This window comes from Petaurus breviceps, unplaced genomic scaffold, assembly GCF_028583685.1.
Source record: "Petaurus breviceps papuanus isolate PSGF00001 unplaced genomic scaffold, PetGlider_PUasm1.0 213, whole genome shotgun sequence".
In the NCBI taxonomy this organism is placed as follows: domain Eukaryota; kingdom Metazoa; phylum Chordata; class Mammalia; order Diprotodontia; family Petauridae; genus Petaurus; species Petaurus breviceps.
Genome location: NW_027185860.1, coordinates 3,535,368 through 3,553,605, shown reverse-complemented (window position 1 = coordinate 3,553,605; position 18,238 = coordinate 3,535,368). Strand labels below are relative to the sequence as shown.

At 35.3% G+C, this 18,238-nt stretch overlaps 1 protein-coding gene across 1 annotated transcript in view; it reads left to right on the top strand.

Annotated features, from left to right (window-relative positions):
* GBE1 (1,4-alpha-glucan branching enzyme 1) overlaps positions 1-18,238 on the top strand; it is a 272,631-nt gene that overhangs the window by 112,383 nt on the left and 142,010 nt on the right. Inside the window, exons 4-6 of the mRNA XM_069093902.1 lie at positions 6,269-6,394; positions 7,933-8,068; positions 17,036-17,126. Coding sequence (XP_068950003.1) covers positions 6,269-6,394; positions 7,933-8,068; positions 17,036-17,126 — 353 coding nt within the window. The remainder of the gene's footprint in view (positions 1-6,268; positions 6,395-7,932; positions 8,069-17,035; positions 17,127-18,238) is intronic.

Here is an 18,238-nt window from a genome sequence, read left to right as displayed (position 1 = left end):
CCTTTATACTCAGTCAACTCCAGTGGCTTTCTTTTGTGACTAGGATAATAAAAAATATAAAACCCTTTGTTTAGATCTTAAAGCCCTTTGCAACTCTGACCCAATGTATCTTTCCATACTTATTGGATATCACTCTTTCTCTCTCTGACTTCATGATCAACCTACACCAGCTTTCTCTGTTTCTTAAACATGATGTAAAATAGATGCATGATTTAAAGTTTTCTTTTTTTTTAAATTTGGATTTCTTTGAGGAATTTACTAGGTTGTATGTTTGACCATATCATTTATATATCAAATTGATGCTTTTGTACTAATAGAGCTTTATCTCCCTCTTTTGGGAACCTGAATTATAACATTTTACTGGAAAGTCATCTGATTTTCAGCACGTTTTCAGTTCACATGATTTTACTGAGCCATCAGATACTAATGTAATATTTATATAGGAATAGTTGTCAGTGAATAGCAGTTTACAAAATATAAAAACTAAATTTCTTAATAGATGTAGTTCAGTTATTTTTATCTAGTAGATTATCAAACTGATGCTATTTAATGTTCAACATGGAGAATCTTTTATCTTGCTTTTTAAAATCCTTTTTTTTGTTTTCAAGACTGATGCTTTCTTGACTAATGGGGCATTATTTTGTAGTGGAGTGAAGGACTCATTTGAAACTCATTTTGTGATAAAGATTCCATTATTTTAGGGAGGTAGAATCAAGATAACTGCTGTAGCACTAAAACTATAGTGAATCTTGCTAAACCAAACCAAAACAAAACTTGCTAACAGATCTAGAAAACATAACAGGCCAGATCCTGGTAGAGAAATTCAATAAAAGATGACAGTGAGTCATTTTTCCAGCTGAGCATGGTGTAGGAAGACAGAGTGTTTTGTGGATACTGGGGAAGGGGTCTGTCCAGGAACACATTGTGCAAGACCCTCCAGTTCAAGGGAGGAGCTGTACATCACTGTAAGAGAAGGTCCTGTGCATATACAGGACACTGAGAAACCTTAACCAGCCACTTCTGGGTCACAGATCCATAAAGGATGTGCCTAGATTGGCATTCAAGGGTAAGAAGCAATTTTAGAACCTTAAGTACCTCTAGAAGCTCAAAATCTTATAAAAAATAAATGTTGAAAACTAAAAAAAAAATAGTAGTTCTTGGTTCTTGTAGTTCTGTAGGCACTTCAGTACCTATAGAAGTATAAACTCAGAAGCAAGCAAAAGCAGTGTGGCTCAGATCCCAGGAGAAGAGAAGGTTCTTAATTCCAGCTTCCAGCCTAGTCAGAAGTCTTCCGTGGTATAACAAGGTCAAGAATCTGGAACCAAAGTGGAGAGCATGCCTTTCTGGCATTTGAAACCATTTTCCCAGCTGGCTGATAGTAGATGAGTCTAGCAGCAGTCCTCTTCCGGACCACGGTTCCAGATTCCAGATCAGGAGTGCCATCTCTGTAATAACCTGTCTCGGTGCCTGGTCATCTGTTCCCTAAACACATCTTCTATGATTACTATTTTTTGTTGTTGCTAGAATGTAAACTCCTTGAGGACAGTGACTTTCTTTCTACTTGTATTTATAATCCCAGTGCGTAGCCCAGTGCCTGGCACATGGCAAGTATTTTATAATTGCTTCTTGATTAGACTTGTTTTTATTCTATCACTCTTGGTCCTTATCCAAATGTTCTCTACTATTACTCCCTGTTTTGGATTCCAGAATTTTCTTATTTTGGTTAGTATATGTTTTTAATATATTTGCTCAATGTCACTCTTCTGTTTTCTTTTATCTGTACTGTTGGTTTTGAATGTTACACCTTTTGGAAACCGCAGTTACCATCTCAACAAATCACAATAATGCTTAAGAAGTCACATTTACCTCCTGTGACAGTGTTTGATAAATTTTGACTTCCATTGCATTCTGTAATGTCTGGTTTGTAGTTGCTATAACCCTTTTAGTAATGTATTTGTGGATGTATTTGTTATCCAAAATTTTTGCAACTTCAAATACTATTCTTTATTTGTTAATGAATTTATGTTGTTAGGACATTTGTAACTCTTTAAGCCAACCCTTTTGTTTTTCACCAAAGAACATGCCTCCACTCCATTTTCTTCACCTGTGATCCAGTTATATAGAAATAAAAAAAAAACTATGAAAATATTTGAGTTTGTGCTAATGGCATATTTTCCTGCTTACCTGTGTAATTTTTTAAAATTTTGCTTTACATTCCTAAACTATTAGAATTTGATAGATATATCATTTATTTCAGGTACAGCACAGTAGAGTGGTTTTTCTGTTTTTGGTTTTCATTTTTTTTAAAACACCCTAGTTCCTATAGATAACATCTGTTAAGTTGCTGTCCCATGTAGCCAGTCACTGCCCAAGAATGCTTGTGGACTTGAAAACTGAAGCATCACTGCTTTACTTCTGTGCCTCTGGCAACTTTAAAAGTCTAAAAGTATAGACAGGTTGTGATTTATGTGAAGAGAAGGACTTTTCCCACACCCGTTAGATCACTCCCCCTTGTCAAATTGAAAGATAGATGTATTCTACTCCTGATCAAAAATCCATTATTCTGATATTGTAAGCCATGAGCCAGAAACTTTAAAAAAAATTACATTTCTTCTTCAGAGAGAACTATTTATTCCCCAAATATTTTTTTTTCCAAGTCTCCTACCTTCTATTGGAATTAGTGAAGAAGACACTGTGTTTACATGTAAAGTCTTTTGGTTTTTGCTCAAAATATTATAATCCTTAACGTTATTTTTTCAGTTCTTTTTCACAATATTGTTTGTTCTCATGTGATTTCCATAAGGAAATACCCTATAATAGTGGATTTTAGGCATTGACTATGGCAAATCTAGTGAGGGTCCCCATCAAGTATTTAAGTCAGATTGTAGGTATGTAAAAGACTCTCCATTGTTTTGTCTAGAGCCCACCATCCCTCCTACTTATTTATTCTTCCTGTAACTATTCGTGCATTTGTATCATTTTTACCCAGTAGTTCTCAAGAACTTAACTTTCTTCTGAGACTGTCCTACATTTATTTATATAGGAAGGACCTCCTAACTTATTTAACTCTAAGTATTCAGTGATTCTTCTTTTCCTTCTCAGTCACATTTTTCTACCCTCCCAGTACAGGTGGTCATCCTCTTAATGCTTCTTTTTACATTCTTTATTTTATTTCTTTATTTTCAGAAGCTCATCTTCTATTTTTTCAATAAATACTTTCTCCTTTTGATAAAGATGAATTTACACTCGGCATGTACATAGGTTGTACTTTGTAGAAACAAAATCACAAGTGTTCTCTGCGGGTCACTGTAAAACGATGCTTGCTGTTCTTATATTTTATATCGTTCTGTTGTCTTACTCTTGTCACCACTCACAGTGTTCTGGTGTCTTGTCCGCCCTCTTGGCTTCGATGGGGGCTCCTTGAGCAGACTTCTCACACCTTTCTCAGGATATTTAGATTGAATCTTTTTAGTTGTAATAATTAGCAGTTAATATGTTTCTGCATAAAAACACATGTACAAGCAGAAATCCATTTATCTACTTAGGTCTGATTTCCTATCTTGGTTGTTTTTGCAACTAAGTTCCATATATCTTCTTATTCTTCTCTGTATATTCTCTTATATTTCTTTTTTTTTTTTTTTAAGCAATCGGGGTTAAGTAACTTGCTCAAGGTTACACGGCCAGTTATTTGTGGGTGTGGTGCTGAGTGTCTGAGCCCGGGATTCGATCTCCAGGTCGTCCCAACACTGGAGCCGGTGCTCTTACTCGCTGTGCTACCTGGCCGCCCTATTCTCTTATATTTCTTAGATTTCTTTGTACTCCATTTAGGAGGTATATACCTAAAATTTCTTAAAAGCTTGCTACAAAAGAAAATGAAAGACAATTAAGTAGCCAAGTATCGGATATTAACTGAGGCACAACACTGTCCTTTTGAATTTTTCATCAGTATTTCTTCTTTATTTTCCATGTGGAAAGTTAGCTTTGAATTGGAAAATGTAGATTGCCCTTTCTCCCAAAGGTTTCACTTTTGGCAAGCTTCATATTAGAATCTGGATTATAACAACTGGAATTTAATGTGACTCTACCATCCTAATGGATCTTAAGAGTAACAACTGCACTTTGAAGGTCTCCAGCACTAATCTCCGTTTCTTATAATCCTGTTGTTATCCACAATGATAGTTAGTCCCTTGAGACCAAAAATTACTTACCTAAGACAGTTTATTCTTGACTTAATGTTTTCTAATCTCCTTGCCTCTTGCCATGATTAATTAGATAATGTCTAGGAGCATAATTTAAATTAACGTGCCATTAAAAATGTACTTGGGTTTTGTTTTTCCTTTCTCCTTTTTTATTATCATTCTCTTTTAACATCTTAACCTTAAAAAAAATTCTTTACTATTTCCTTAGTATCTTAAATGTAATTTTAAAAAATTCTAATTCTACTCCACCTCCTCTTTATTCTTTTTGGTATTTTTCATTCCTTCTAGAAGAAAATTTAAGTGGAACTGTGCTGTTTTATTTAGCCTTATTTTTTTGTTGAGTGGGGAATATATATTTGCTCCTTCTTTGTCTTGCTTAATTTTCAGAATTGCTAGTTACATTTTTTACTATAATATCAGTGAAATTTAAGTTGAACAATTATATGCAAACAATGAAACTGATTATTAAATTCCAAATAGAACTATAAAATCCAAACATGATAAAATCTTTAATGAAATAATGACAGTAACAGTGTTTTAGTCATTTCCAAGCCTTCATCAAAATTCTTTGTCCATTCTTTCTTATTTTATTTTCCTCATATGGTTAAATAGTCTGTACCCCATTCTTCTAGTTTAACTTTTGTCCTTTTGCATTATTCCTGTGAATTAGTTTTTGTATTAATCACATAATAATATTGTGTTATATCATGCACTCCATTGTATTGAATAATTGCCTAATTGTTAGACATTTAGATTGTTTCTAGATTTTTTATAGTTACACATAGTGCTATTGTGAAAATCTTTGAGTGAGAAACTATTTTTCTTTTATTTTTTTGTTAATTAATTCAGAGTATATTCTATTTTTTGTTGTTTTGATTTTGTTTTATTGTTTCTTGTTATCTCATGAAATCATTTATCTTCCACTTGCCCAATTCTAATTTTTAAGGAATTATTTTCTACAGTGAACTTTTGTGTATTTTCTTTTCTAATTTGCCATTTCTGCTTTTTAAGGAGTTGGTTTTTTTTAGTACATTTTTGTACCTCCTCTTCCATTTGGCCTTTTTCATTTTTAAAGGAGTTTTCTTTAGTAAACATCGTTTCCATTTTTTTTTAAACCAAACTGTTGATTCTTTTTGTCATGACTCGCTTATACCATTTTCATTTCTTTTCCCAATTTTTTAAAATCTTTTTTTCATTTGATTTTTAAAATTTTATAAAAACTTGTCCAGGGGTTCTTTTTGGGTCTGAAATCAATTCACATTTTTCTTTGAGGTTTTGCCATAGCCCTTTGACCTCATTGTCCTCCTCTGAGTTTTTGTTTTCATCTTCCCTGTTACATCATAATAACTTTTTGTGGTCAAGGTCTTTTTCTGTTTTTTTTTCTTCTTCTCATTTTTCTTGCTTATTTTGTGACTTTTAAAATTGGGCTGAATTCCTGGGGTGGATGAGCTCTGTCCTAAACTTCTTGAACTATGGGTTCAGAATTTCCCCTGCGGCCTCTACATTGGTGTGCTGCTCCGGGGCCCATTTTTGTTGTGGTGCAGGGCCTAACTGCTGGCCTGTGCTGGGGGCATGGTCCTTGTAGGTTCCCTGAAGTGCCCAGACTGTGGGCTCTGGCATCTGGACTGTTGTGCTGGCACTGTGGAGGCCTGGTTGCTAACCTGCTGTACCAGGGGGAGGTCACCAGCTTGATGGTCAGGGCCATGTGAGCTGGATTCTGGCCAGATGCACTGTCGTATGGGGCTTGGCTGCTGACCTGCCCTGGGGTTGGGCCTCATCACTGACTTTCTGGGGCATGGCCTGCTGTTGGTTTTCATGGACGCCGCTTGTATCGAACTATGCTTCCTATTTACTGCAGTGAGACAGGTCTTTCCTGCTGATCTCCTTACGTTGTCTTAATCTGGAAAATTGTTTCACCCTCTCATTTTGTAAGTTCTGCTGCTCTAGGACTTGTTCTGAGGCATTATTTTATAATTGTTTGGGAGAGTTCAGGCAAGTTAACTGTCTTACTCTGATGTCTTGATTCCACCTTAACTTAAAAAAAAAAAAACTTTGTTTTATTTTTTCAGGTGGTTATAACTAGTAAAAGTGGAGAAATCCTGTATCGTATTTCTCCATGGGCAAAATATGTGGCTCGTGAAGGTGATAACGTGAATTATGACTGGATACATTGGGACCCAGAACATCCTTATCAAGTAAGAATGGCATATCTTTATTTAGCTGCACGTCATTTTTCATTCATTTTCATAATTGCTCATTCTTATTGCTTAGTCTACTATTACTATTGCATGTAGAAAAAAAAATTATCGTCTCCTTATTGTAAAAAAACACTTTCTGCCAATGTATAGGTTGCATATAACTAGTCAAATTGATTTCCTTATTTGTATGTACTTACAGAATCATAGAATTTCAGAGGCCATCTACTCCAACCAGTACCTAAACAGGAATCTCATCTAAAACTTACCCAATAAATGAGATCCAGATTTTTTTTAACTCTAGTGAGGTAGACTCATTGCCTCCTGAGGGAACCTTTTGGGCACTTCAGCAACTTTGACAACTGAAATTTGACCTCAGCCCAATGATTTAAGTTTTTTTGTTTGTTTATTTTAGTTGTAGCTGTGATCCTTCAATAAAAATACTGTCAAATACACATTATTTCTATCATACTCTAAAGTGAAAGCATTTGAGATTATAGTCATTTCCCAGTAGTTTACTTGGGAAAAATGACTAGGGCCTAGAAGAATTTTAAACTCCAGATGCTAGTGGGGTGAAACAATTTTTAAGCCTCTTATTAAACAAATTAGTTCTTGCTCTAATAGTGATTCTATGTGAGTATATATAGGGGATTGAAATAGGGTTTTTGATTGGGATTAAGGAGAGAGGGTAATACTGAAAAGTCAGAAAGCTAGGCATTAGGTATTGTTAACGGAGCAAGCCAGCCGCAGAACAGAGCAAATTTTCTTGGACCTGGTTGAACATTAGCAAAGAAAAAGACAACTCAACAAGAGAGAGAAAGGGCAGACAGTTTCTTTGAGTTTGACCTTATTGATCAGCTACCCAAAATTATACTATTAGCTAAAAGGAAGTTTTCAGATTTTATGAATATTTCTTTTCCTGACTTCTAAAATTGAGCCTACCATTGATTTAGTTCTTAAAAGTACTTAAAAAGAAGTCTACAAGTAGACTTGGGAATGTAATAGAAACAGTAGTATAAGCGCTACCTATGACTCATTATCAGATTACTTAAGAATATAGGTTTTCTGAGCTTGGATATGTTTAAAGAGTTAATGTTCTTAGAAAAAGGGAATCTCAGTTATCAACGTCATTAATTAGAGCATTGTGTTTTCCTTTTATCTTCAACTTGAGGCCATTTCTATATCTTTGTGTATTGTGTATATTTAAAGCCATTTATGCTGCTATCTTATTTTGTTTGTTTCATGTTTCTTATCTGCCCTAGGAAGACTGGGACCACATCAATGCAATCCTGGCTCTATTTACAATTCTAACTTAGGCATAAACTACTAAAGATTGTTAATAATAGTATCAACAGGATCCTAAAATGATCATGTTGTCATACTTATTGCAAGATTTAACCATTTCCAGTAATTTATAATATATAAAAGCAGTTCATATTTTTTGACTAATTTATTTAAAAATAGTAGTTAAATTACTTAATTTCTAATGTAACTCTAAAAAATGTTCATTTCTAATATAACTCTGTATATATTTATAGTTCAAGCATTCTCGACCCACCAAGCCAAAGAGTCTAAGAATCTATGAATCTCATGTAGGAATTTCTTCTCATGAGGGAAAAGTAGCTTCATATAAACACTTTACATGCAATGTTCTACCAAGAATTAAGGACCTTGGTAAGTAATAACTGTTGCTTTTGATTCAGATAAAATTTTAATGAGTCTGTGCTCTTATTAGAGAGGCTAATTATAAATCTCTTTCTTGAGTTGAGATGAAGTGTGTAGTAGAAACATTTTATTTTTGGCTTCTGAAATTTCCTTGAATAGGAATACTGCAGAAAAAAGAGAAGAAATAAAATTAGTGTATGAGAATTTAAGTTATTGTTTTCCTTTCCATTTTAAGCTATGTGATTGTTTAAAAAGCATAGAAAAATATTAGTGTAATTATTAATATCTCTGTATGAGGCAGCTTTCTCCAAGTATTAAGAGGTTTTTGACTGTGGGCAGTTAAAGTTTTGATTCTATTAGAAAGGACTTAATGTTTTGGAATTTATGAGTAACTCTATGCATTAGGATGAATGTGGCCTGTATCCAACTATTTGGGTAATTTAGTGCTTAATCGTTGATAGTGTATTAATCAACCTTGTCCCTCCTACATCTACTTTTAGGAAGATCTTTGGGCAATTTCACACTGCTCATTATATTATGTGGGGGGATTAACACAGATGAAACTATTTTGTTTTGGCAGCTTATAACAGTTTTGTCTGAAAGAAAAGGTTGAACAAATAGAAAGTAATTTTGAATTATTATTATGAATTTAAAGTAGTCATGTTGTTCCTGTTCTTAGTAGTAGACAGGAAGTTGTCTATAATAGTTAAAGCTAAGTGAGCTTTAGTAAACTTAAGTGATCTAATATTTGAATGTGTAATATAGATGATAATTGTTTGAATAAACACTTAGATTATATTTTTCAGAACTCATCAGTCATCTAGTACATTACATTTCTAAGTAGAAATTCCCTCTACAACAGATTTAACACAATAATAAGTGAGAAGCAACCTGTTCTCTGTTACTTATGCTGCTAGACTGTTCTTTGAGATCTTTGAACATAATGGTTGAAGGAAAGAAGTAGGGAAAAAGGGAAGAAAAAGGAGAATCTGTTGCTGACAAGGAAAATCAGCTGCAGGTAAAGTGATAGGGAAATATGTATCTGTAACTTTCTTAGTGCCCAGTGATTCATGCCTGTAAACAGGCATCTATTATTGCCTTCAAAAATGAAAAATGAAGGTATGATTTAGTTTGTTCAAGTCTTGAATTTCTGATTTTTTATCTTGACCTGATTTCTAAACTCTTAAAGCATCATACAGGAGCAGTAAATGGATGAACATTCACCTACCCAGGTGAAATTCATTCATTCACTTTTGTGCACTACTTCATATATTTGAATTTCTTGCATCTATTAAATGTATCAACAGGGAAACAGGGATTATTTAGTACTGGGATATACTTTAATTCACCTTTCTAAAATGTGCTTCACTGACATGAAGAAGATCAGACTTGGGAAGGGTGAAACAGGACTATTGCTTTCCACATTCTGGATATTATTTCTTTTTTTTTTTTTTTTTAAACAATCTGGGTTAAGTAACTTGCTCAAGATTACATGGCCAGTTATTTCTGGGTGTGGTGCTGAGTATCTGAGCCCGGATTTGATCCAGGTCATCCCGACACTGGAGCCGGTGCTCTAACTCACTGTGCTACCTGGCCGCCCCCTGGATATTATTTCTTAATGCAGAACAAGATTGTTTTACCTTGAATTGCTGCCACATCACTCTGTCAGGTTACGTTCCTCTTAACCATCTGAATAATTTCAGATAAAAAGTTGTCTGGTCACGTTTCCTTTTTCCTGCGGTTCTCCAGTTGCCCTTTGAACTCAGTTCACTGGTGGGAAGAGTGCTGAATTTGGAGTCAGACGTCTTGGATTGAATCTTGGCTTGTCTACTTAGCACCTCTGTGAACTTGGACAAGTCACAGAATCTGAGAATTGTAAGGGAGTACAGCTTCCATCTAGTCCAGCACATAAACAGAAAGGATTCCCAACATAACATACCTAAGAAGTGATTATTGAACCTTGCCTTGAAGACCTCCAAGTAACAGTAACACATTACCTTTCAAGTTAGCCCATTCAACTTTTGGTTAGGAAGCTTTATCCTGAAAGCATTTCTAAATTTGTCTCTTGGCAACTTCTGCTTATTGTTTTTGGTTCAACCCACTAGAGCCAAACGGAACAAATCAAATCCCTCTTGCACATGACAGACCTTCAGATACTTAAAGACAGCTCTCAGGTACACTCAAACTTTCCTTCTCCAAGCTATCCATCCCCACTTCCTCATATGCCTTCATGTTTACCATCCTGGACACTCTCTAGCTTATCAGTTTTCCTTAAGCCTTGAGTTCAAGAACTGAACATAACATTTAAAATAAAGTCAAATGAAGCAGAATAGAGTAAGACCATCCCCTCCTTGTTTGAAACTCAGACTCTTTTAATCCAGATCAGGATTGCCTTACCTAACTTTTTTTTTTAGGGTGGGGGGGAATAGAGTGGGGGTATGGTGGTACATAATTCAGAAGGGAGAGATAAGTGAATTGTTAAAAAAAAGACAGTGTCAGTGAATGGGATTTGTATATCTAGATTAGAGCTTATAATATACATTTGATAGATGATACTGTTTACTCTCATTGAGCTTTCAGACCGCTAACTGCTGTTGATCCATGTCTCTCCCATCTCATACTTGTAAAGAGATTTTTTTTTTTGACCAAGATTTTATATTTATCCCTATTGAATTTCTTAATAGTTTTTGCCTGATGCTGTAGCCTCTTAATATTGGTTTGGATCCTGACTCTGTTATTTAGTGTGTTAACTCTTCATTCTAGCCTTAAAAATATTAAGTAGCTGTAAAGCCAAGCACAACCAGCTTTTCAGAGGACTACTGCTGTAAACAGCTTCAAGGTTCTGATTACATAGTATAGTGAACTCTATTTATTCAGTAACAAACATTGACAGAAACCAAAGTACAGCATTCACAATGTTATGACACAGGTTATCACTAAAGTGGCCACATAGTTTTCACCAAAGTGGTCACCTAGTTTTAAACAAAAGATAATCAGTAAGAATTTAACTCAATCATCCTTAAGGAGGTTTGCCTCCTTAATGGATACAAAGTACAAGGGTCAAAGTTCTCCACCCCTAGGTCACATTGTCTTAATCTCTCAGTCAAAAAAGTCTTCTTTCTTCTTAATTGGAGATTGGTTTCCAATCATCCTTAATTCAATCATCCTGGAGAGATCCATGATACTGAGTACAAAGTCCTCCCACCCCTAGGCCACAGTAAATCATGAGCTTCTCAGTTTCTCTTAAATATCGAAGAGGAGAGGTCTTTTCATCTTGATTTGAGGCTGGCTCTCAGATTCCCTCATCCATCTTCCATGGGTCCAGCTCCTAGCTGAATCCACACTGTCACCTGGGTTTAAAGGCACACAGCTCCCACCTCCTTGTCCAGTTCCTGTTCCATATTGAAGCTCACAGTGTCTAGTCCACCTCTATAAAGCCAAGCATGAGCAGCTTTCCAGAAGAATGCTGCCGTGAACAGCTTTTCGAGGTTCTGATTACACAGTATAGTGGACACTCTATTCAATAATAAATCAAAGCAAAACATTCACAGAAAGTCAAGGTACAGCATTCGTAATATTACAACTTATTATAGCGAATCAAAATACAGCATTCACAGCAGCTTATCACTAAAATGGCCACATAGTTTTCACCACAGTGGTCACAAAGTTTTGAACAAAGAACAATAATTTAGTAACTCAATCATTCAGTCATCTCAATCGTTCAGTCATCCTTAAGGAGGTTTGCCTCCTTAAGGGACACAAAGTACAGTAGTCAAAGTTCTCTACTCATGGGGTATACCAAGTTACAAAGCAATCACTTACTCAGTCATCATTCACTATTCAATCATCAGAAAATGCACAAGCTCTCCACCACTAATAAATTACAATTTCTCAGTCAGTACACATGATCCAAGTACAGTCTTCTTTAAGCTTGACTCAGGTAGTCTCTCAGATTCCCTGGATATCCCCTTCCATGGTCCCAGGTCCTACCTGGATTCACCAAACTGTCACCTGGGTTCAAAAGCAGACAGCTCCCAGTTTCTTGTTCAGCTCTCGATGCTGTTCCTGTTCCACTCTGAAGCTCACAGTGTCCAGTCCATCTTAAATCCTTCACAGTCTCTGTTCCTGGGAAGTCAAGGCTTAACAAAGCCACAAACAGGTTCAAACAAAGTACCGGTATCACAGCATGCTTCCTCAAGTCTTTGGTAGCTCCCAGGAGAAGCTGGTAGCTCCCCAGCAGAAGCTCTAGCTGTTTTTCAGAATCAAAATCACTTCAGCCAGGTTCCCAAAATCAAAATCATTCTCTCCAGCCTGGGCGGCCTTTCCTCTTCAGCTTCCTCGACAGCAGCAGCTTCTGCTTCCATGAAGCTTGCTCCAAGAAGATCTGTCTGACCCAGCAGGTTACCTTTGCCAATACAAAGGGAACTTCAAATTAAAATTATATTACCATTATATTCTCAGTCCAGTTTCTGTTCTGGGAAGACACAGTTTAACAAAGCCATGATAACATTCAGGCACATTGCCAGCACCATTACCAGTTGACTTTCTGCCTGTGGAATCAACACAAACCCAAAAACAAGATCTGAGAAATCAACACAAATCATCAGTGTAGTCCCAGGACCTCTGAAAACATCAGTAAGATGTTCCTCCAGGATTTCTGTAAACAGACAAGAAAATCCTCTTTCAGGGCTTCTGAACCAGTAGAAAGATCCCAGGGCTTCTGGAATAGTAGCACCGTCCTCTGTCAGCAGATGAATCTGACAAAGTAACATCAAAAAAGACAGACAAAGTACCAGCACCACAGCCATACTTCCTGCCAGTTTCTGGTCTCTCAGCTTGGTTTTCTCCTTATATATGATCATTAAGCTCCTCCCTCTTCTGCCCCTTCCTGTTACATCAGCAACAGGGGTTTTCAAGTTCTGTTTCTTAACAAAAGACTTGATATAATTGTGGGCAGGAAACTTGAACTGAAGCAAGGGGCTAAATAATTAAATAGCTGAAACAAGGTGTTACCTACTTCTTTGCTTGCCATTACAGCAGCACAGGGCAAAACACAGATCCCTCAAGTACTTAACTGGAAATCTCCTGTCCTGTTGACATTAAACTATTAACAAACTACTTTTTTTTTAAAAGTTAATTTATTTATTTTGAGTTTTCAACATTCACTTCCATGAGTTTTAAATTTTCTCTGCCTTCCCTGCTCCCCAAGACAGCATGCAATCTGATATAGGCTCTACATATACATTCCTCTTAAACATATTTTCATATTAGTTATGTTGTATAGAAGATTTAGAATAAATGGAAGGAACCATGAGAAAGAAAAAAAAACCAAAATAATACAAAAAAAAGAAAGTAGTCTGCTTCACTTTGCATTCAAACTCCTTAGTTCTTTCTCTGGATGTGGATAGCATTTGCCATCATGTGTTCTTTGGAATTGTTTTAGGTCCTTGCATTACTGAGAAGGGCTAAGTCTATCAAAGCTGGTCATTGTGCATTATGGCTACTACCGTGTACTGTGTTTTCCTGGTTCTGCTCATTTCACTCAGCATCAGTTCATACCTTTCCAGGTTTTTCTGAAATCTACCTGCTCATCATTTCTTATAGCACAATAGTATTCCATTACATTAATATACCACAACTTGTTCAGCCATTCTCTGATTGGTGGGCATCCCCTCAATTTTCAGTTCTTGGCCACCACAAAAAGAGCCGCTATAAGTATTTTTGTACATGTGGGTCCTTTTCCCATTCTTATGATCTCTTTGGGATACAGACCAAGTAGTGGTATTGCTGGATCAAAGAGCATGCACAATTTGAAAGCCCTTTGGGCATAGTTCCAAATTGTCTCCAGAATAGTTGTATTAGTTCACAACTCCACCAACAGTGACTTAGTGTTCCAATTTTCACACATCTTCTCTAACATTTATCATTTTCCTGTTTTGTCATGTAAACCAATCTAAGTGTGATGTCATGCCTCAGAGAGTTGTTTTGATTTGAATTGCTCTCATCAATAGTGATTTAGAACATTTTTTCTTAAGACTATAGATAGCTTTAATTTCTTCCTCTGAAACCTGCCTGTTCATATATCCCTTGACCATATAGCAATTGGGAAATGACTTGTACAAACTACTCTTTAAATTAAGACATCATACCAGTTCAGGATCTATAAAATATTCTTGTCTTATCCATAACTTTTTCTCTCCTTCACAAGAATACCTTGAGGTACTAAATCTTAAGTTTATGCTTTGCTATAATCTAAGAAAGTTCATCCATAGAATTCTTCTCATTCACTAGCTGAATAATGTCAAAAAGAAATAAGCTTAGTCCAGCATGAGCTGTTCTTTATGAAATCACACTGGCTTAATCACATCTTATGCAGTATTTACGTTGGGGAATAGACAATTCTTCTTCTTCTATACTTTTATTTTTAAAGACTTTTTTTGTCTTGAAAACCTGGCAAATATATTCTTACCAGCCTTTGTTATATGTATTCCATCTCTGATGAGGGATCTGTTAATCTTATATTGTAAACTTTGATTCAGAAACCCAATCTCATTCTCAGACATAATCTTCTCATCCAGTAGCTCATTTTCCAAATAGATTTTTTTTCTCCTCTAGATCCTTTACTGTCACTAGGCAACATTGAAGAAAATAAAGGTCATGCTCTTATAATCTTAAATTTCTTTCACCAGTCTTCATGATTGTTGGCAACACTATTTTGGTTGTTTCTGGAAGTATTTTTTATGTCTGCTTGAATCACTAGAAATAATTTGTTGGTATACATTTTTAAAGAAGTCTTGGAAAGTTGTCTGTTACATTTAAGATAAATGTCCTGAAAGACAATAAACTGCTTTATTGTTGTTATCAGATCAATGTATAGCTGTCTCTGTACTCCTGAGTAGGTGATGACCAACTACTTCTAAACTTCATTTTTTTCCTCTGGTCCTTAAGTGGAATGATTTCTCATTTGATAGCTTCTGTGTCTTTACTCTATCATTCTGGAAAAGATAAGATAAGCAGTTTTTTTTTTCCTTTTTCAGAGCATCCAGCTCTCCCCTTTAGGAAAAGCCTGTTTTTAATATCAAATTGTAAAGCATCTTTTTTCTTCCCTTTTTCTCTAGATGATAATCTTCCGTAGTCCATCCTGAAAAGTCTAAAATGTCCCTTCCTTCTACTCTTTTCCTCCCACTGAAGTCTCACTTCACTTTCTTTGAGGAACTCTTCATTATCCCTAGAAGTCTGGGGTGTGGGTAGTTTTTCTTCTTATTCCTTTATCTTATGATGGATTTCAGTATGCACTTGAAACACAAATAAGTTGTACACTACTGTGACAGAAATTAGAAAGAAAAATTCACACCCTCGTTGCAGTTCACTGCACAGCACCCCTTATACTGCATAATCATTGCGAATTTAAGCCTTGTTTCTTGAAATTATTTTTGTGTGTTTCTGTATCAACCAAAGTGCCCGTATTTAAAACTTTCTTAGAGCTGTTACTAATTTTAAGAAGTTAAAAGCTTTTAAAACCAGTGTGTTCCACCCACTATTCATTTGCGATTTACTTAGCCTAATCTTCCGCTTTACCTTGGCTTCCTTGCCCGGACAGCTACCTTTTCTTGATGATTTAGGTTCTATTCCATAATCCTCTTTTATATACTTTAATCCTTTTATAGTCTTCTTATTCGAATCTTGCTTCTCTTAGAATCTGGAAGGAGAATATGGATCAGTATCTGCATCTGGATATTGTTCTTCATGTTTTCCTTCTTATGTTAACCTTATCTACTTCACTAGTCCAAACCCCTCTTAACTTAGACAATTTCCTGTGCATTGTTTGGTTCAAATCCTTTTCTCTTTCCCACAGCTCTCTCCCATGGAAGCTAAAAGTAGAAGTCATTTAATTTCAGTGGGAACTCAGTGTCATCTGAACTATTCGCTTTTTCTTTTCTTTTTCCTTTTTGGAGGGGGATGGCAGGGTAGTTGGGGTTAAGTGACTTGCCCAAGGTCACATGGCTGGTAAGTGTTAAGTGTCTGAACTCAGGTCCTCCTAACTCCAGGGCCAGTGCTCTATTCACTGCGCCACCTAGCTGCTCCCTGAATTAAATCTTAAATGTAAGTAAACTATACAGAGAGTTTTATTTTTTTAATTAGTCATTATTATGAAAGTAAACTGGTATAGTTTCCCTATTAATTGGATAGATCCGAAGTTTGTTTTCTTTTGATTTTCGCCTCTTTTGGTTGATGGGGTATTTATTTGTTCACATCACAATTATCTTAGGAAAGATTAAAAAAAAAAAGAGTTCTGGATCTCTTATTAAAACATAATTTTCCACTTTGAATTTTAATCTCTTAAAAGTATAGGAAACATTTTGGGATAAAGAAGAAGCACCATTCCTTTTTTCCTTTGACTTTTAAAAATAAGCTCAGAGCAGAAATGAATACTTTAATGATTGTTCTTTGTGATAGCTACCTTAAGGAGAAATGAATTTGGTGGGAAGGAAAGTATAATTACTTAAAGATAGAAATAAGTATGTTTATAATATTAAAAATCTTGGTAAAGTACCAGATACATGATATATTAATCTGTTACTCTTAGTTTTCATAATCTACAGTGTGAATATTAAAGTGAAACTGAAGTTCAGGATATGCAGACTGGCATAGTTAATATTCTAAAATCAAATTAAGATTGTATTTACATATCACTTATAGGTTGTTAAAACAACCATTTAGTATAGCTAGTCAAAAGTAGATCTCTTGAGAAACTGACCCTCCTTCTCTTGGTAAGAAGGGCAGACAAGTCTAAAATGTTAAATCAGCGGTATTTTTTTTAATGAAGGTCAGATTGTTTCTTACATGTATTCTAATGTAAAACATTAAAGTTAAACTCTCTTAGGACTAATAAAATACTATTTCTGTATATTTTATTTTTAACAAAATAAATTACTTTTAACCATACTTTGTTTAAATTAATTTATGTTTAACTAGGATACAATTGCATTCAGTTGATGGCTATTATGGAACATGCATATTATGCCAGCTTCGGTTATCAAGTGACAAGTTTTTTTGCAGCATCAAGGTAAAATGAAAGCATGTTTATACAACTTCATAATTTAAATAGAAAATATAAAAGTAAATTCTGATTGTATTTTATATTTATAAATATGCATCCGTTTATAATATTTTTATTATTTGGGATATTTGTAGATTATAATTCACTTACATGTGCCAATTTCACTGTCAAAATTTTTGAAGAAAATTTATGTTTAGCTTTGACAAATGAATATATATACCTCACATGATTATCTGGCCACATCTTGTAAGAGTTTTTAACCAGGATAAAAATAATAGGTTGACAGTAACTTTTTGAAAACTATGGATTTGCTTAGGATATAATGGGGAAAAAAAAACAAGTTTCAGAAGACATGGGTTCGAGATCTGGTTCTGCTGCCACCAACCTATGGTACTATACATTTGGGGGCTCCAGATTTCTCAAATATTGATAACAGCTCAAGCATGGTTGGGTTCAGGGAACTGAGAACTTTCTGCTAAGGGGCCCCTTTTAGCTCTTGACTGACTCATGGCGTATGGTCAGTCCCATGGCAGAGTAGTCACCAGAAAAAAAGGATTAGGTTCCTTTTCTGGCAGTTTTTGACTCTTCATGCTTAGCCCCAGATCAGGAACAGTGGAAATGAGGAGTGGAAGCGATGAGGAACACATAAATCTTATGTATAGCTCATGTCTACATTCTTCCTAAAGAAGGGTGTGGAAAAGAATATAATGTAGATCAATTAATACAGTATAGCTGTTTTTTCCATACAAAAGAAATAGTAAGGAACAGTAACACAGCTATCATTAATATTATATATTCTTGGGAAACTGATACTTAAAGTCATAATTTCTAAAACTTTAATATTTTTCCTGTTACCTTATTCTTCATACAGGACACACTTCATTTCCTTTCTCCATACATTTTCATTTGCTGTCTTGCAAGCCTGAAATGCTCTCTTTCCTTGTGTCTACTTTTCCTGGCATCTTTCAGGTCTTACTTAAATCCCACCTTTTGCAAGAAACTTTTTCTAATCCCTCAGCATGCTAGTACTTTTCTTCTGGGGTTACCTGTAATTTATCCTACACACACACACACACACACACACACACACACACACACACACACACACACACACACAC